At 31.0% G+C, this 22,069-nt stretch overlaps 1 protein-coding gene across 1 annotated transcript; it reads right to left on the bottom strand.

Annotated features, from left to right (window-relative positions):
- Positions 1 to 829: 829 nt before the first annotated feature.
- On the bottom strand, positions 830 to 22,010 carry LOC139514695 (probable sodium/potassium-transporting ATPase subunit beta-3). Its single transcript, XM_071304201.1, has 6 exons — positions 21,811 to 22,010; positions 14,332 to 14,472; positions 13,712 to 13,819; positions 7,746 to 7,927; positions 4,913 to 5,029; positions 830 to 4,231 (listed from the first exon to the last, which is right to left on the bottom strand). The coding sequence occupies exons 1-6, from the start codon at positions 21,917 to 21,919 to the stop codon at positions 3,956 to 3,958; spliced, it is 933 nt and encodes a 310-aa protein (XP_071160302.1). The 5' UTR covers positions 21,920 to 22,010; the 3' UTR covers positions 830 to 3,955.
- Positions 22,011 to 22,069: the final 59 nt, after the last annotated feature.

Here is a 22,069-nt window from a genome sequence, read left to right on the forward strand (position 1 = left end):
TTTGTTGATGCGTTTCATAAATGTTTCTAGGATCTCGTTTTTTTATATAGATTAGACCGTTAATTTTCCTGTATGAATGGTTTTAAATTTGTCTTTTTTTGGGCTTTTTTATAAAGCTTGCTGTTCGATGCAGGATTTTTATTATAAGATGTTATTGGCTTTAAACATGCTGTCAATAACAGCGAGTACTCTTAGATCTGTGTCTTTATGTTGTCAGGTGTACAAGTACCCATCTTATACCGTTACATCAGACCAAGGTTAGGGTGAGGATTGGAATCCCACAAACATGTTTAACCCCTCCATATTCTGTATGTATTAGCCTGTCCCAAAGTCAGGTGCCTGTAATTAAGTGATTATCATTTGTTGCTGAGTTTCATTTTTGTTTTTAGTTGATTTTTCTGTACATTTATCATTTGAATCATTAACATTTGATATTTTGGCTTTTTAAAGCAGACTTTGAGTTATTGGCTTCGTTCATTGTAGAAGGTCATATAATTCAGCAATTTTACCCTTTTAAAGGGGCATAACTCTAAAACAGTTTAAGTGACACCACCAAAATTCAAACCCAGTGTTTTGTAGAAGTTTCAAACCATTTTGAGGAAGCAAACTTAAGTTAGAGAACAGAAACAAACTTTAGGACGTATGGACTTGTGAATGGACACACAGAAGTACAAGGATAAACATTTATGCCCCCTCTGCTAAAGCAGGTGCATAAAAACATATGTCCAGGTAAGTAATTATCAATTTACAGTGCTGAGAGGGTTATCAGTACCAACAAGGAAAATTCAAAAAACTTGGACACTATAAACTCTTAATAAACACAAATAAGTTCATTTTTAATGTTTTTATTGTATTTCTAATTTGATAAACTTCATGTAATAAAAAAGTGATTTAAACATACCACATCTGACAATATATATTCACAAGCATTTTGTGTAGCAGACATACTGCATACCTGTTATCCATCCCAAATGTTGAGGGAGACTTCCAACTGGAACCTCATCTCATTGAATGATGTATCTCCCTCACAAAAACCATTCTCTTTCCTTTAACACTCTCTAAAAGGTTCTTTGATAATTTTAAGCCATTTCTTATATATGACCTTTCATTCTTAACAGGTGAAAGAAATAACATAATGTAAGGTATTTGATAATATTGTGACCAGAAATGTGTTTCTTTTCAACCATGAAATAATTGTTAAATGTGCTTTCTAAATTCAAATTCTCTTTAATACATGAAAATCTATGGCTCTTATAAGTTGAAATCTATTTTCTATTTATTTAACTTAAGAAATACAATTCTTTTGTGTAAAGGAAGCTGTCATGAAAAATGCACATTCTACGCTAAAGAAGAGTTTGAATTGGAATGATCTATCAGGTATTGGAAGGTTAACAGGTATGATACTATAATTTAGGCCAACATTCTTTCATTTTTAGATATGTAATAAACAATCCTTAAAAATAATTTGCAAGTATATATATATATATATTAATCTTTTAATAAATTATCAAATAAAAATATTCTGGAAGGAATAATAGGCTTTATACAATGTATGTAATTTTGTTTCGTCTGAACAGGAAAATAAGAATTGAAAATATATTTGAAAAACTTATATGAGAGAGATTTCATTAAAATCCTCCAACTTCTTTGTTTTAACCCATTAATAAAAAAATGTTGGCCTCATTTGTGTGAACACCTGAGAAAATACAACTTGAATCCTACTTTTCAAAAATTAAAATAAGACTAGAAACACATTAATTTGGAATTTTTTTAAAATGAGATTTGACAAATAAAAAAAATGTGCTAATTAAACATTAAAATTTATTCCTTTCTAACACAACCAATGACAATTGAGTGAAGTTTAGTAAAAACAATGGTGAACTGAATGAATCATGACAGATGATCATCAACGTAAGTGCTATATTCAGATCAACATTCAATTCATAAATGATATGAAAAATAAGTCCTTTTTAAAATTGGACGAACTTTGTACTATTGCACTCAAGTCCTATTATTACATTAATGATTTCAAGAAATATAAATAACATAAACTGGTCAACAGAGTTTGATATTTAAGTAAATGTATAGTTCATGAAAATTTTAATTTAGATTATTATGGACATATTTTTTTTCAAACAACAGTCAAATTAGATAGAAGGTAATGAATATGTCAGGAACCAAGTGCTTAACATATTTTATATTTATGGTGTTACTTTTTCAAAGGAGTTGGTAATCTTTGATATATTATATATTTACATATTCATTACATGTAGCTATTTTGACCATTGTCTTCTTTTTTTTTGAATAACCTTTTTTTTATTTTTTTTAAACTTTTTTTTTGGGGGGGGTACTTCATTGACTGTTTCACATTACAGACATACATCTTCACACATTCAAACACAAAATTATGCAAATCTCATGAACTATACATAAAAATAATCATTTCTTAAAACCATTAATAAATAACAGGACTAGATACTTCATAAACATAAAAAATTCCACTCTAAACAAAATTCTGAAATCTGTTAGGAGGCCGACTATATAAAAATCTAATTGACACAAAAGGTTTTAAAATCAGATGTATTGTGCTAAACATGCTGAAACCAGTTTAACTCAATAATCTGAATCCAAAACCTCTTTCTGTACATGCTAACTATTTACATTTATAATAAAAACTATATCGAAGGCAAAAAAAAATAAAAAAATAAAACAGTTAACAATATTATAAAAACATCTCATTTCCTACACATTATAAACCAGCTGTTACTGCCAAATCTTCGGTTTAAAAATTACTTAACAGTTTACTATAAATACATTTTAATCGTTGTCTCATTCAATGCACTGATTAAACTTGTAAGCTCCTCCACTTATGAAATTGGTTTTGTTCAAAGCTTATTTCCTGAGTGGTCAGGGTTTCACTTCATATCAAAAAATTTACCAGTTAATGTACTGTTAACATATTTATTTGTATAACACAATCTCTTGCATCCTATGAAATATACAGAATTCTGAAATCTAATTGAGATTCTGACTAAAACCTATCATTTAATACATTTTTCATATTGAGTATTAAATGCTATTAAATTGCTAAAAATATCAGTGCTCTTTCATTTTTCAAATGGATTATGCTTAGGAAAACACCTGTAAGTCTGGTTTAGATTCAACCCTCACACTATCTAGATTCTACAAAACACATACAACATTTCTATTGCATACAAAAACTATTCCACTCGCATGGAATGTATAGAATCATTATCATAACATGTACATATATGTGTGTGTGTGTGAATATTACATTGCTGAGCATCAATTACAGTAGTTTAAATAAATACTTCCCATTATAAAATATAACTACAACAAATTCTAAATGCAGATAATGGACATTTGCATGGAGATTTTTTTATTTTTCTAAGATTTCATATTAACTTGTTTATTTCATTTGCTTGTAAACTCTAGATTGCATGACTGTCTGAAGTAAAACAAAATAAACTTAGTTACTCATTAACACCAGAGAAAACAATATATATGTTTTAATGATTAACTACTGCACCCATTAGATACCAAAATATACAAAAACAAAAACTGCATTCAAGGTTCTTACAATTCATTTAAATTGCTTCATCTTATAAAGTTTACAAATATTCTAATGATTAAAGGTTCTGATTAAATATGTCAAAATTGAAAATGGACAAGAAAGACCAACACAATGGTGACATCTGTTTCTCCCCTTCAAATCATTCAAAGCTTCTGTTAAGGCTAGTTTTAATTTGTTTTTTTTACTTTTTATATTATATTGTTATATTGCTCGTAATGTAAAAGCCTTTACTTTTTGTTTTTGTTTTAAAAGTCTACAACTATTGTTTGTATAAATTAGTTCTTTAAAATATCTTCGATATAAATGACTTAAATTTGATAATAATGACTCCCCCCAATTTGTACCTAAGATTGTTTATAATTATTTTCCTGCACCGCCAGTCACATTCCTTGCTCCAATATCTACCATCATTTCAAAGTGAACAGCCCCATCTAATTCCAACTTGTCATATTTAATATTTCTGGCATATGCTCTACATTCAATCATAAGTAGAGTCTGGACTTTAGGTGCCTTAAATTTAACCATGACTACTGGAGCGAGATATCCATCCTGGTTAAGGTATGGAAAATACTTGTATGCTAGTCCACCTTCTGGAAAATACTGGACTGGTCCAATGTTATCAACATCAGCTGGATTCTGTAAAACAAAAAATAAGGTCAGATAACAAATAGGAACATAATATGACCCCACTTCTTTCTATTCTGCAGATAGGGCTTACCATCACTGAAAAGGTTGATGACTAATTTAAAAGGCCTGTGCCTTCATGATAGTTGAAAAATTCAAGTTTGAAACATATAATCACTATCTTTTCTGTCCTTTATCATATTTAATATGCTTGATATGAAGTTAATTCATACATAGTTTTAATAAAATTGACATTAACTATTGCACCAAAGGTTTCCTTGTTCATCGTTGGTAACTGATGCAGAAGACTTTTTTTACTTCAGTAGCAAGCACACTAGCATTGATGATTGTTAACTTTGATACCAAATATTCTTATGTTTAATATTAGAAATTTTTTAAAAACAACAGACTATTTATTACTTTGTTTTAAATACATATAATGGTAATTTTTTTTAAAAGTTTTTCCACCAAGTAGATCAAAATGACAATTTTCCACATGATGTGCATTTTTGGGTCAATCAGTGAAAATATCTAAAATATTTAAGTTGTTTACTGATCAAAATAAGTCATAGTGTAATGAACCTGTATATTTATCTCTATAATTCAGACAAAAAAGATACTTAATTTATGTAAATTAAAGACAGAGAGCAAACACTGATTATTTCCACACTATGAATATCTAACTTGACCAACCTGTCCTGCACATTTTACTGTGACCATATAATCTTTGTACAAGCCTTTAATTGCTTCTGGAAGGGCAGCAGTATCATTCAGTTTGTCAGAGTAGGCCTCAGGCTGCCATCCGTAAACCTTCAGAAAAAAGAATAATATTTCAAATTAATGTTAAAAAGATTTCAGTTTAGGCAAAACAATACAAGAAACTTAAGAATAGAGTGATTCAACAAACTCAAATGCCTCACTTGTTGAAAACATAGCAATAACACATCTAGCATCCTTTTTATAATATATTTTAGTCTAAGCTGATTCAAAGCCCTCATTTGGCATATATATATTGAACAGCTCATTTCATGTTGAACACTTGTACAACCAAGTTGATCTGTGGACATTCTCATAAAGAGGATACTTAACAGCATGCATGCTTCATAAATTTTTCAATAAAGAAAACATGTTTACAAATGTTTTTATAAATTTGTGTTTGGGTTGTAAGACTTTTTGACTAAGGTTCTAGTTATACTGTTTTTGTATTATGAAATTCACCATGTACATTATATTTGGACATTTTTTCAAATAAAGTGATAACACAAATCTGCCACAAGTACATGTGCCTATCACTAGTTAGAAACCTCCCCAGTGATGATAACATAACACTGCCACAAGTACGTGCCTTTCTCTAGTAAGAAACCTCATGAGTGATGATAACATAACTGCCTCAAGTACATGTGCCTATCACTAGTTAGAAGCCTCTCGAGTGATAACATAACTGCCTCAAGTACATATGCCAATCACTAGTTAGAAGCCTCTCGAGTGATGATAACATAACTGCCTCAAGTACATGTGCCTATCACTAGTTAGAAACCTCCCGAGTGATGATAACATAACTCTGCCACAAGTACATGTGCCTTTCTCTAGTAAAAAACCTCCTGAGTGATGATAACATAACTCTGCCACAAGTACATGTGCCTATCACTAGTTAGAAACCTCCCGAGTGATGATAACAACTCTGCCACAAGTACACATGTGTATCACTAGTTCGAAAAATCTCCAGTGATGATAACATAACTCTGCCACAAGTACATGTGCCCATCACTAGTTAGAAGCCTCTCGAGTGATGATAACATAACACTGCCATAAGTACATATGCCTATCACTAGTTAGAAACTTCCAGAGTGATGATAACATAACACTACCACAAGTACATGTGCCTATCACTAGTTAGAAACCTCTCGAGTGATGATAACATAACTCTGCCACAAGTACATGTGCCTATCACTAGTTAGAAACCTCCTGAGTGATGATAAAATAACTCTGCCACAAGTACACATGTGTATCACTAGTTAGAAAAATCTCCAGTGATGATAACATAACTCTGCCACAAGTACATGTGCCTATCACTAGTTAGAAACCTCCCGAGTGATGATAACATAACTGTGCCACAAGTACATGTGCCTTTCTCTAGTAAGAAACCTCATGAGTGATGATAACATAACTGCCTCAAGTACATGTGCCTATCACTAGTTAGAAACTATAGAGTGATGATAACATAACTCTGTCACAAGTACACATGTGTATCACTAGTTAGAAAAATCTCCAGTGATGATAACATAACTCTGCCACAAGTACATGTGCCTATCACTAGTTAGAAACCTCCCGAGTGATGATAACAACTCTGCCAAAAGTACACATGTGTATCACTAGTTCATAAAAATCTCCAGTGATGATAACATAACTCTGCCACAAGTACATGTGCCCATCACTAGTTAGAAGCCTCTCGAGTGATGATAACATAACACTGCCACAAGTACATGTGCCCATCACTAGTTAGAAGCCTCTCAAGTGATGATAACATAACACTGCCACAAGTAAATGTGCCCATTACTAGTAAGAAGCCTCTCGAGTGATGATAACATAACACTGCCACAAGTACATGTGCCTATCACTAGTTAGAAACCTCCTGAGTGATGATAACATAACACTGCCACAAGTACATGTGCCCATCACTAGTTAGAAGCCTCTGGAGTGATGATAACATAACACTGCCACAAGTAACTGTGCCTATCACTAGTTAGAAGCCTCTCGAGTGATGATAACATAACACTGCCACAAGTACATGTGCCCATCACTAGTTAGAAGCCTCTCAAGTGATGATAACATAACACTGCCACAAGTACATGTGCCCATCACTAGTAAGAAGCCTCTCGAGTGATGATAACATAACACTGCCACAAGTACATGTGCCTATCACTAGTTAGAAACCTCCCGAGTGATGATAACATAACACTGCCACAAGTACATGTGCCTATCACTAGTTAGAAACCTCCCGAGTGATGATAACACAACACTGCCACAAGTACATGTGCCTATCACTAGTTAGAAACCTCCCGAGTGGTGATAACATAACTCTGCCACAAGTACATGTGCCTATCACTAGTTAGAAACCTCCTGAGTGATGATAACATAACACTGCCACAAGTACATGTGCCCATCACTAGTTAGAAGCCTCTGGAGTGATAACATAACTGCCTCAAGTACATGTGCCAATCACTAGTTAGAAGCCTCTCGAGTGATGATAACATAACTCTGCCACAAGTACATATGCCTATCACTAGTTAGAAACCTCCCGAGTGATGATAACATAACACTGCCACAAGTACATGTGCCTATCACTATTTAATAACCCTCTCGAGTGATGATAACATAACTCTGCCACAAGAGCATGTGCCTATCTCTAGTTATGAACCTCTCGAATGATTATATTTGGGGGTTTAGATTTTTTCTAAGACAAATATATTATAAATTTATTTGATAATTGAATTCTATACAATTTTCAATCTTTTTGAAATCTTACCTTGTTCAGTTTGATAAGCATACATGGTCTTCCTTCATCATATCCATACTTTGTTCCACTTGTGGGTGCACAATCTTTCAAGTCAGTCCAATTGACTTTACAAGCCTTATCATGTGCTGAAGGATTTCTTGGAGAATTATCACCTGGGCAATCAATGGCACCTTCCTGGGTTCCAGTGTATGCTATAATTAAGTCAAACAAATGGTCGAATGCAATCATTAAAGAAAATATCTCATCAAAAATATTATCTTACTCTACATTCAGGGTTTCCGCTGGCGGTCGCCATTTTCGCAATTTGCGAAAATATAATAATTGTGGCGATTAAAATTCGTCATTGGCGAAAGAAATATATATACGATTTATTTTCAGCCATCTTGTTTATTTACATTTTTTCGGGTGTCTCAGATTTTACCTGATCAGACGATATACTCGGAATTCACCTTGAACTCGTTTAGATTTTGACAGGAAATCAATAATCAACTGATTGCATTGTGTGATATCGACATCAAAGGACTAATTAATAAAGGTGTTAATTGTATTGTTGACATTATGATATGGTTAAATGGCGTCCGTCATTTTTCACAAAAGGATCTTTTATTAACTACTTTGCGACGCACGTGTTCGAAGTAAAGTTTTGACGTCTCCTCTTATAGTCCAGAAAAGAAAACTGTTGTTATGACGAAAATTTATTAAAATCAAGAAATATCTCTGATTTAAAACTTTATCCTTTGACTTTGACTTTGATATCGATAATTGATTTTAAAGAGTACTTTAAAGTCGTTTGTGCGTTACGACATGTTTCAAGCATAGTTTTACGTCTCAACTTTTTCATTTACGATGGTCTAGACTGAAAGAAAACTGTCGTTATGAAGATATCTTTGCAAAAGATTGGGAACAACCCCTTGAAAGGGAGTCACCTTCAATGTATACACACACCTTTAACGAGGGATCAATTCCAAGTCATAAAAGCTTTTTTTCTTCTTGTAAAAACCACTTCATAGACCAAAAGGGCACCTATTTTTCTTTTGAAGAAATTTACCCAAAGAACTGTACATCTTTCTTGTATTTTATGGTCAAAACATGTCCAAGAATTTTGTTATATTATGGGACTGATATCTTCATTATTATCAAAAGTAAGTGGCCCCCTCTATTAGAAAAGTTGTTCAAAATACATATAAAAAGAAATTTCACCCTTTTAAAAAAAGTTCTGTTTTTTTAATAGTAAATGTTAAAAGTTTTTTCATTACAATTTACCTGTAACAATGTAGACTCTAAGATAAGTTTGAGAGAATAATCATAGACAACGATAGGACAAACTCATCTTATTTAGGGGGGGGGATTAAACGAAAAATATAACTTGGCGAAAAAAATTAACAAAGTGGCGAAAAATATATTGTTTTGGCGAAAGAGGTGGCGAAAAAAATAATTGACCCAGGGGAAACCCTGACATTGTTTTGATGTCTACTTCACTAACTAATTTGAGAATATTCCAGTGTAGAACACAATCACATAATTTAACATAACCGTATCAAACTTGTAGAAAAGTCATCTATGTCGATTGTAGTAGCTTTCTCATATTACCATCATATGTACATTTTGTAGTAGCTTTCTCATATTAATTCAAGTTTACGGAAAGGATTCTATAGTGTCTTTATATCTGAGTATGTTGTAAAATAACTTGGTTAAAGGGAAATTCCGCGATTTTTTACTTATCATCTAATTATGTTCATCTTAACATAAAAAAACACATTTGCAAAGTTTTAAATTTATAGTCCTTCTAATAACGGAGAAAATCAAGTATTTGTAACTTTTTTGGTTGAATTCTCGAGTGGGTCGTGACGTATTAGCCCGATTTATTGAATTCTGGGAAAAAATAAAATCTGTTTAACTCTTATAGCTTATCGACAATATACGTAATTAAAAGCGCACAGCTGACGAATGGTCGAAGTTATTAACCACAATTTAAGAATGAACGAAAGTGACTATGCATATATATACCGTTTTGTATTGATTGAATTAAACTCCTATAAAATTATCTCTAGTAAATGTTTTTGAATAAATCTAATTAATTATTGTTGAGATTTTTTTCATAAAATATTTATTGAACATTTTTACTGATATTGAACTGAAAATATTTCAATTCTTTTTACCGTTATTGTTTTGATAATCATTTCAATGCAACTAATGTGTGAGCAGAGTGTGTATATTATTTTGTAAAGGTCACTGTATATTTCTCGGCTTGAGGTCAATTCGTTTACCTTGTAGCTATTAAGCCGCAGGTGTGAGTTCAAGCGTACACAGGTATAAATGTTGTTATTTGGAAAGGATAAACAGAAAGAATTAGAAAGAGTATATGCTGCCATGATGTTAATACACTAAGATTTAATACACGATGAGAATAAAGATACAATAATTAAATTGTGTAAATTAATTGAAAATAAAATTCTGATTCGTAATTCCGAAAGTGTATAAAAATAAAAGGAAACAATTTTTGATTACTTTCTTAGCGGCAATTGGCGTGAAGATTCAAATATGAAGCAAAAAATAGTAGTTTTAATCTTTAATAAAAACTAAATGCAATATTACCCAATTTGATATACCATTGTACATCTGTTTGATATCTTGTACAGATAAACGACAGAATTACCATACAAGCATTTATAGTCAACACAATCAGAAAGAGTTCCCATCGTTAGACGGGGAATATGAAGGCTTCCAAGAATGAACAAGTGACATGTCTAACTCTGAACAGTTAGAAAACAGACTATCGACATCGACCGCTTGTTCTTGATATTTGAAACTGTATGCATATATATACGTATACGTTTATGATATAGTGATGAGTTCTTGCGTCTGACAAAAACTAAATTCCTTCATGGTTATATCTTGCCATACGTTTATATTGGTTTGTAAGATGATTACTCAAAATCGTTATTTGAAAATCCTGTTTGTGAGATGTAGATTCATTTCAATACAGAAATTTCGTCTATATATTTCACAAGTGTATAACACAGAGAAGCTCTGAAGGTTCATTACTCCCATTTTGTTTGGGTGTGAACCATCGATGTTTACAGCAATATCAAAGAATAAGGTGAAGATGGTAGAAAGAACTATGGGCGTCATGTGGCAAATATTACATGCATATCGGACAATGAGTTGTCAATCTGTATGAAAAGATTTCCAATACAACTATATTATTGAGAAGGAATGTTTACATGCTATACTCTCGTACTAGTATTACAGGGTTCTTGTGGCGTTCACCTTAGACACACATCGTTTTAACGATGTTTAAAAAAAGACAGAACCAATTTAATGTCATATTTCCCTATTTTTTAAATATAACTAAATTCTTTTATCTGACAAGAATACCCCTATTCAGCGAACAAGTAATTTATTCTTTTTTCTGTTATTGAATACCAAGAAAGAAAATAAATCCCGAAATTAATTTGAAACTTTGATACTCAAAAGTTTCCCAGCAAAATATTCACATCCCCTGGGGATAATTAGTGTTCGTCCAGTGGCATATATAACAATTGTGATGACGAACTCCTTCCTTTGTTTCAGAACAATCTTATTGAAATATAAATCTGTGATTTTCCTAGGTCCACAGCTTCAATGAACCAAAGCAAAAGTTATACATCGACCTGTATTTAAATCAAATTGGTTATCTTCTTCTTTTGGTACACAACTGTAGTCTAACGACATTCGATGATTACATACTGTTGGCATACGTGGACTAGTCTATTTTCAACACTTTTACCCCTATTTATTCAAAATATATGTTTTTTTCTTATGTTCAATGTATACACGTATATATTTTAAATTGCGCTATAGTTCCGTAACTTTCTATCCAGTCGTATAAACGAATCGTCGGCAAGTGCGTACATTTTTTTAAATCAATATTTCTGGTCTGTTCCAATCTGTCCTTCACTATTGACAATGACTATATATTACATTTTCCCAAATTCACTCTTGGAAAAAATATTTAAATAGATTTTAATTTCATCAAATCTTATTTTTTGGGTATTATTTATATTTTTATGAATTATATTCTTTACACCAGAAATGTTATTTATAAACAAGCGTTTGAGTTTAGTAATGACAAGTAAGACAGAGTTGTATATTATACATCTGATAGTTCAAAATGGAAAGTTATAAGTTATAAGTTATCAGCCGTGTACACTGATCAATACCTGCAGAAGTGAAACGATGCATGAACTTGCAAGCCCGACAGGAAATCGCTTGAATACCTGGACGTGTCACCTCACACCCCTCACAATACCTTTGGAAGTAATACCTTTAGCCATGCTGGTGATCAGATGAGGGAAGATCAAAATATATTTGAAAAAAGTTTATTACTTTAAACAAGGATTTGTATAGTAATTACTATACAAATCCTTGCTTTAAAGAATTATGAACAAATTTGATTTTCGAAAACAATTTTCACGGAACACTTAATTATGATTTCAACTTTGACTTTTCACCTAATTCCAATATCAACAGTTTAAAAACAACAGACCATGGTATTTAAAAAAAAAGTAAGAATATTTTCCGTATCAAGTTAGTTAGTCGGATTAAACAACCGTACGATTGACAAGATATCGACACGCAATTACGACTACATCGGTTACTGTAGTTTTGTTTCTTTGTGGTTTATAGACATATCGTTTTTATTCATCGGGAAAGAAGACAAGATGGCGGATCTCGGAGAATTGATACTCTAAATTTAAAATCGATGGTGATCGCTTATCTAGCGGAATAAAACTTTAATATCTATGAATTTGAGCATTTTTATACAGAATGAACATAATATCAATTTTTGATTTTTTTGCGAAGTTTCCCTTTAAAACACTCCAATACAGGAATGAGGTACCAGTTATTATACTTATGCACCAGTGTATGAAAACATGCCATCTAATAGTGCAAAAAAAGTAGTTAATAATGATTTGGTGGTTCTAGTACATACTCCTCTAAAATCTAACACAAAAAAATCTTTAAATATGAATGGGCAAGTATGCCACAATGCTGACTTTATGTGTGACAGAATATAAGTTCCCCCATAATATTTGTTCTAAAGAACTTTTAGCATATAACAAAAGTTCCATTTGGAACTTTCCTGATATAATATTTTATCCATTGCTATAAGAAAATTTCCTTCTCAAAGGATAAAATATTACATAAGGAAAGTTCCCAATTCCTTATGGAACTTTATTCATATGTTTAAAGTTCTTTGGAATATTAGCATGATTAGTATGGACGTTTTATATTATAAAAGTACCAGGAATGTTTGCTATATATATGTATTATAAAAGTTCTAATAATATTTGTTATATATATATGTATTATAAAAGTTCTAGGAATATTTGTTATATTAAAAAAGTTCTAGGAATATTTGTTATATTAAAAAAGTTCTAGGAATATTTCTTATATTAAAAAAGTTCCAGGCATATTGGAATATTGGCTATATTATAAATGTTCTAGGAATAGTTATCATGGTTATTAGATAATGAAAGTTCTAGAAATATTTATTATATGATCAAAGTTCTAGGAATATATACTACAATATCCAAAATTATTTCTAGCTACAAATGAATGGAAGACAATTTCCAATAATCAAGTACAGGCATTTTCATACCTTGTCTAGAAGAAGAGCCATCGTTTAAATATGTAAAAAAAAATGTATTCCTCAGACTCCATTCTTTGTATGTACCACATGTACAGATAAATGTCATGTGAGGTGAACATTAATTAAGATGTAATCAGGTGTAAAAAAATCAAATGACACTCTTTCTTTTATATTATATTATTATAACAAATATTATGAGACAATAGTTCAAAGAAAATATCTTATTAAGGTGGAATTGATATTATGTAATTTTTGTTCCAAAGAACTTTTGTTATCCATAGTTTGTTTCAGGGGGAACAAGTATTATGCGGAACAAATATATGTTCACATATGTACTTACGTTTGAAAAAGGTATCCAAATGGTCAATGTATTCCTGGTATGACTTAGGGTCATCAGTAAATCTTACTAATGTTGTTTTTAACCCTGGCATTGGTCTATAACCCAAAGCTAAAATGAATTTAAACTTGTGTTAATACAAAACTTGCCAAGTACAAGTAACAAATACACATGTTTTTATCTTTTATTTGAAATTGTTGTAAGGAACATTCTAGATACATTCTCAAGTGATACTATTTAACAGAATTATGAAATAATTTACATTTTTTGCTTTGAATTTTGCTTTGTTTATTTCATGCTCTACTAATATCATTATTTATAATTTGTTTATTTATAAGTTATCTTTAAATGATAGACACACACTGTAGTCATATATATGTATTATTTTAAGAAATGCATCAAACTAAATGCCATATCATGTTCTCACAAAAGACAAATTAAACATGAATAGTTGTAATGAAAAATCAAGTTTGTGGTAACCTGCTACTTAAAATGCATTTATCACAGGTACTATTTTTTAGCAGTTTGTTGTTTGTCTTATGTGCGACTTTCTATTTAATAATGAAAATTTGAAAGATTGGACTCTGTAATACATTAATTAACTTTAAATCATTATTGTTTACCTGGATTAGCTTTAAGAAGACTGTCTGCTCCTGTTAGTCGTGGTTCTTTATCATCAACCAGCTGGTAGAAGATAGCCAATGCAGCAGCAAAGAAACCAGAAAGACATATGTAGTAGATAACATAAAAGATTCCAATTCCAGCTGAAAAGAGAATTTAAAACTGACAATCAATATATTCATTTAAAAGTGGTTATTCAAATGGTCAACATCTTTTTCCATTTTATTTGCTAAAATACAATATTCCAGACACATTCATAATCTAACAGACTATTATTTAAACTTACGATTTTTTTTAGTTATGGAATATGCATAATTTCTTGAGCTTGAATTTTTTTTTTAATCAAAATTCCAATAGAAAACATACTTTATATACTTGTATCAAAAAACAAGTTTTTGAGATGTTTCGGCCATTGGTCTTCTCCAGTTATTTATATTTCCTCACATCCACATGGCTAACATTACATTTCCATGTTTATTCTGTATTTTAATGTTCTGTGCTATGCACAACACCTTCTATTACAAAGAAAGTATCCCATTTTCAATAGAATGTACTGTGTTGCACACAACACTATCTATACAAAAAACATTGTATGGAAAGTGTTATTCACAGCCTAAAACATTGTGATACAGAAGAAACATAGAATTTATCAGAAATTTCAAGTACAAGAAATTATGCAAATTCCATATAAATTAAAAATAATTCCAAGTTGAAATATTAGTTTGTTTTTTCTTTTATTTGATATTGTTCTATCTATAATGAAATAATCAACCTTATGGTAATGTATATGTTGTCTTCCATGTGGGACCCTAATTCATAACTCAGGATTGTTTAATTTGTCTTACTTGTATAAGAAAGTAGAAGTTGGCTCCACTATATCATAAAATCAATTTAGCAGTTCAGATTTGCCTAAACTCAGTAATATAGTTACATGGTATTGTTGTATAACATTAAATGCTGTAACAAGACTTGGAAAACAGCATGCCTCAGTCATATTTTCTAACTTTTACAATTTTAGTGTGAACTACACAATATTGTCAATTATTTTACTTCCAAGTATTTTTTTTTGGGAGGGGGGGCTGTGTAGTTTGCTATTTGGTGTGAGCCAAGGCTCGGTGTTGAAGGTCAAACTTTGACCTTATAATGGTTTACTTACCAAGTATGACTAGGATGGAAACAGATGTCTCATTAGCACTCATACCAATCTTCTTATATCTACATTTTTGTACTTTAATATCTATTATCATGTTAATTTAATGGTTTCAGTTTGTAAATCGGAAAAAAAACCACTAATATAGATAGAAACAACCATAACTAACCAGGTGCTCCACAGGGCTCAGCTTTATACTACCGCAGAGGTCGAACCCTGAACAATTGGGGCAAGTAATGACACAACATTCAAGCTTGATACAGCTCAGAATTTGGATTGTGACATAATTTCTGACACAAAACAGATGTCAAGATGTCTTACAAATCTATTGTGAAATTAAAGATTTTTTCTTCAAACTTTTCAAAAATTTGGAATTTGAGAAATTTGGAGAAAGAAATGAAAACTACTTCTAAACCCCTTTTTTGCAATTACTCCAAAACAAGACATTTCTTTATACATAATTAACAAGTAGTGCAAGAGATGTTACCCCAAACATACCCAACATTGTATGTTAAATCTTTTTGAGTTACCTCCCTTACACTGCTTTTAAATTGTCTTAATTGTCCATTGACCAGAAAAAAACTATTTTCCCCCTCAATTCCAAAACATTTTGAGCCAACTGAACTAAATGTGTTTTCGGACGACATGATAGCATTATATGACGCAAATTTTTTTTTGCAGTCATATAAAAATCAGAATTAGCTGGGAATAATTTCAAGAAATAAATAGGGAGAGTGTCCATGGAACACAGATGGTGCCCCTGCTTGAAAATCATATACAGTTAGGAACGGCAAAAGTGACACTACCAAAATTTGTATGTGCTCAGAGTTTTGTGGTTATAAATAAGTATTGTGTATATTAAAGTTACATAACATTTGGTTTAGGCAAAGTAAGTTAGAAAACAAAAACGGGAAAATTCAGCTTTTTTTCGTTTGTTAAAGCGCATAACACTAGCACTGCTTAAAGCAACATCACCAAAAGTCAAACTTGATCTGAATATAGTGGTAATAAGCATTGTGTTTAAGTTTTATAATATTTGGTTGAGGCAAACTACAGATCAAAATCAGAAACAAAATATTCCGCAATTTTTATATTTGTAAAGGGGCATAACCGTACAACTTTTAATGTAACACCACCAAAATTCAATCCTGATCTATTTTTTGAGGTAATGAGCATTCCTTTATCAAAAATTCTAGATTTTCGTGATAACTTCATAAACCAGTTTCTTCATCAAATATCAATTACTATCCAAGTATAAAATATATATAGAGAAAGTTGAAAAATGAATAAAATCAAAGAGCTGATAGCTCTGAAGTGGAAGAAGGTGAATAAAAGGTAACTTGAATTACCATAAAAGCAGCCCCACTTACCCAGGCTGCTTTATTCCATTATCTTTAAAATGTATTTTTTTTTCTTCAAACAAGAAAAGGTCATAAGTACATGGATTTCCCATCCGTACAAACATTTTCTATGTTTAGTTGACTATGAAAATTAGGTAAAATCTTTAATTTGGCAGTAATTAAGAAGATCATATCAAGAGGAACACATGTGTACTAAGTTTCAAGTTGATTGGATTTCAACTTCATCAAAAACTACCTCGACCATAAACTTTATAACCAGAAGCAGGACGGACGGACAGACTAGAAAACATATTGCCCATAAATGGAGCATAAAAATAGCAAGACTTGTTACATACCTGCCAACTTTTGAAAGTTCCCATATGGGTTTTTACTGCACAACAACAATTTTAAAGGTTACAATTTTTAGCGACGTATTTTGCAAGATCTGGATTGTCTAGAAAAAGTGTCATATTTGTATGATGAACTTACATGCCTTTTCCTTAAGTCTGGTTGCATAATTCTAGTTATATATTAAATCGGTAGAAAAAATATACATGAAGCTAGCACACCAGGGTTTATTTTCCAAATTAAGAATATTAGATGCTTGTTGAAATTTCCAATTTTGAATTATGCAGATGGACCTTTAACAGGTTGGGAACAACACTCCAAATGAGGGTTACCTGACTGGAAGATCATCACAACCCACTGTAAAAAATGAGCACAAAAAAAGTCATTTATATTCATATTATTTGATGAAACTTTTCCCCAAGAACTATGCATCTATTAAGTACTGAATGGTCAAAACATCATGTTTTTTTATCGACATAAATTTTGTCGTAAATGTAACCAAATGATGTAAATATTGTGTTTTTTCTTCAAATTTCCATCAAATTGTAATGTTTATAGTTCTAGACTCGTTAATAATAAGAAGAATCTGTTTCTTGTTTTGTTTTGTTTTGTTTTTGACAAATGATTGTTCACTGCTTGCAAATGAATCATTATATTTATATATCTTATCTGTATATATTTTTGTTCATGTCTCCATCTCCTTATCATTTGTAAATGTATAGACAAATAAGAAAGAAATAAGCTCCACATGTATATTTGCAACATCGTAAATTAATTAAAAAAATAACATACACTAACACTAGTACTGCATGGATTTTAAGCATTATGAAAGTCATATTTGTAGAAAGCTTATTAAAAAAGACTTAAAAACAGTGTAAAATGTCTTGCTATTTCTTAGCTTACACAATAAATTCTAATATGTACTAACATTTACAAATTTAAATTTCAAGATTTCACTAGGAATTAATCTAACTACTAGACCTTTTATTAGTCTAGTTGCACATATTGTATGTTAACTTCTAATCAGTTAAAAACAAATTTATCATATAAACTTCAATTTAATCCTTGAAAGGAGGTCTAGATTGCTAAAATAATTTATAAATTTTATTTTTTTTATTTGTCCAAAATCATTTAAATTCATTTAATCAACATCCTTTTATGATTCTTTGATTAAAATATTAATCATTTATAGTCTTTTTACAATTTACATTTTTAAAAGCAAAATAACTGAAAACAGGATAAAACAAAGGGAAGTAACAAAAAAGTATTTCAATATTCCCAATACACATCGTTTTGATAACACAACGGCAGTTAGCCGGAGGTAAACATCGTTGATTACCAGTATGTTTGACACCCAAGCTAACAAGTGAAGCCATATAATTATACATCTTCTTTGATGTTCAGGTAAAATTTAACACATGTCAATTACACCCGTACAGTAGTAAGAAATGATCAAATATGGCGTCTGAAAAATTTCATACACGGGAGTTTTTTCTCCTTAACGGGAGGTTCACATGTATGTTACGAAGGGCATCTAATTCACATGACAAAGGAAAACCATGAATAAAGACAACAATTTATATATCCTTTTATTTATATAAAAACAAAATCTTCTTGTATGCAGGATTGCAAATTCGTAACTTCAAGGGCGAACTTCTAAACAGGGCGAGTTGTCCCGATACCAAATTCACGCATGCGTAATACAAATTTCTACAGTTAAAACATCCTGTTACAAGTAAACAAATAACGTTTGTGTGGATGAGATGAAATCTAATAATTTACATAAATAAAAGTGTCATATTTACGATAGTGATTGTTTTACAATCATAATTTACAAATTAAATGATTCAGATGCCTAATCATGTGTAAAAATCGGAAATTGTAATACACGAAATGAATGCGGCATATGGAGACTCAATGCAAATGGTCGGCCCCTTAAGTCTTCAGAAGACTTGACGTCTTCTTCCACTAAAAACCCAAACAATTTGTTTATATGACAGCCAGAACAAATTGACATTTATTTTACTAGGATACAATTTAATACTACTAACAAGCAAGCTCCAGTGTAATAAACAGTTCAGTAAATAAACATTACATTTTTCCAACAATGCAATTAATTCCTCCTAGACATACATTATACAGTATATTAGCCCCTCCTGTCAATTCTGTACAATGAAGTTATGTAACTTTACATTAACACTGAGATAATGAATTACCTGGTCAGTACAACAATTACATCACATGCCCTGGAGTTCAAACTTAAAATTAATCTCAAATGCCAACATTCAAACCTTTTGTTCTCACACAAACAATTTATTATTACCATATCTATGTAATAATGTGATAAAATATCAAATTTGATAATGTTACATCATGTTTTTAATCAGATGATTTTTCACCAATTTTTATTTTGTGAAATATCATCTGCAATATGATTTTTTTTACTTATTATATCCAAATAGTCTTTGCATCAGTCAAAATTTTTAACTACAAATATAATGATTTTTCTGTGAAATATTTTGGAATTTTTCACTTTGAATAGTTATTTTAGCACTTTGATGTCAAAATTGAAGTTAAATAATCTATCAGCTGACTACCCATCATGGTATGGGGGCCTGGCATGGTCCATTTCAATATACTATTGTTATGTCATTGTAATCTTACAATATATTTTTTTTATTTTTAAATAAAAATACAAGAAGTCATTAAAACTTGGCCAGAAAGTTAAGACTATGATTGTTCAAAGATTAGAAACAAACCGATAACATTTTATAACATGCACAAGTATCATACATGTACTCTCATAAAGGCAGCACCCATATCATGTATTAAATGTTGAGGAACTTGAGTCTTTTCTACCCAAAATAATAATTAATAACTACTATATATGTTTGAATAAAAAGAGCCATACAGATATTTTGGAAACTAAACCTACTCCACCTGAACAGTATTTTCCTTCATTCAAATAGTGTTGAGGGTTGATGGATTATTTCTAGTTCTAGTTGAAGTATATATATATTTGAATTTGAATTTGAATTTGTATGTTTTAAATTTCAAATTACTACTCAAATTATGTTGGATATCATATTTAATCAACTCCACAAGCATAACCAGCCAAATAAGTATATTGGCTTTCTTGATTGCTAACAAAAGCTTCTGGTACTTGTAATTTAAATTTATCTGTTCTGGAAGTTGTCAATAGATGTCTTATTACCTACAAAATTGTTTCAATTCCTATAAAAAAAACTGCCTCACAAACTTGACCAGTCATGCACTGGTTGACAACACTTTTTTTTTACAATATTATCACCTCACTGCCAATCAACTTGTCAGGTTAAGTATGTCAACCCATCAAATGGGGGATAGTTCCATAAAAGAGATGAAGGGACATTTTTAGAGTTTACCTTGTTTTTGGTAAATGGCAAATGTTCAGAGAACATGCACCAAAAGTTTGAAGTCCTAAGCTGATATACAAAAAAGACATACACTGTAGATTTAAGGAAATTATTTGGACCTTATACATGTACATCCAAGCAATTTTTGTATTTAATAAATTAAGATTCATAATTTTTGAAGCATCATGTTTTATAATATGCATTTAAAATTTTTGTAACATTCATTATCTGCTATGTACATATTTCATATAAAAACATTTATAAAAGAAAATTGGTATGCATTAATATTTCAGGTTTCAGTTTAACAAACCATGTCCATATAGGTTAAATAACAAATAATTGTTTGTATTCATTATTTAAATAAATTGGATTGAAATATGTAGATTAAAATTCTTGTTCTTTTTCATCAGAATAGCAGAATGCTTTCAAATTTGCAAGAAATACGAAAATTAGCTAGACATTAGTGACAATTAATTAAGCTTCAAAATTGTTTGTGCCTAGGACAATTAAAGCCAATCGCAAACGAACTCCAAAAAATTTGTTTCAAACATGTACATGTATACGAATAAGAAAGCAATGAAGGGGACAAATACATGTTGCATAAAACTGAATTCCTCAATAGTGATATTGTGAATAACAAATTTACAAAATGTCATGAACAACTAAACATGTATTTCGAAATGTATCAACTTTTATGTTCATTGATATTGTGTACACATCCCATGTATTAATCACATGAAAGTTTCTTTTGACATACAATTTTTACCTTTCTTCGACCTTTTGTGGTTCACTCTAGGTAAAATTAACTGTTCAAGGTGACCTATTTGAAGATGTCCTATCAAACATTTTGTCCAATAAGGGCATAATTAACAATGGTCTGTATGATCACAAAAAAATATCTGTGATATGAACATATATTTAAACTGATATTTTTTTGAGTTTATCAAAGAAATGCATGGGCATGCATATGATAATCAATCATTTTGTTTTTACCCCAATTGTGCCCCAAAGCAAGGACGATTTTATAAAGGTCAGAACCAAAGTTATATTTTGGTTGTAGTAAATATTAAAATTTTATCATTCAGGGGTTTAAATATTTATAATTTTTACATGAGAAGACGTAACATTATTGAATGTTTAAGAAAAACAACTAAACCGGCATTTTCAATGCAAAATGTACCGAAAGCCGAAAGGTGCCAAGAGGTTTCGCATAGATCTGCAAGGTAATCCAATAATCAGACAACATACCCCAGCTTTTTGCACCGCGACCCATGACAGTTCCATCTTCTGTGTTACAAAAGAACTTTCCACAGGCCCTGGCTTTGTCGCCAATAGACTCTTTTCCTTTATCCGCCATGGTGTCCTTGCTGCTCAAGATGCCAAAATACTACTGAAGCCCCGGATGTAACATTTGTACATTACCCACGTGACATTTGACGTAAACTTATTCATTGCGAAATATTCCTTTACGCGCCCTCTGTCGGCTCGTCGTCGAGAAGAACGCGAA

The sequence above is a fragment of the Mytilus edulis genome, chromosome 3 (genome assembly GCF_963676685.1).
Source record: "Mytilus edulis chromosome 3, xbMytEdul2.2, whole genome shotgun sequence".
NCBI lineage: Eukaryota > Metazoa > Mollusca > Bivalvia > Mytilida > Mytilidae > Mytilus > Mytilus edulis.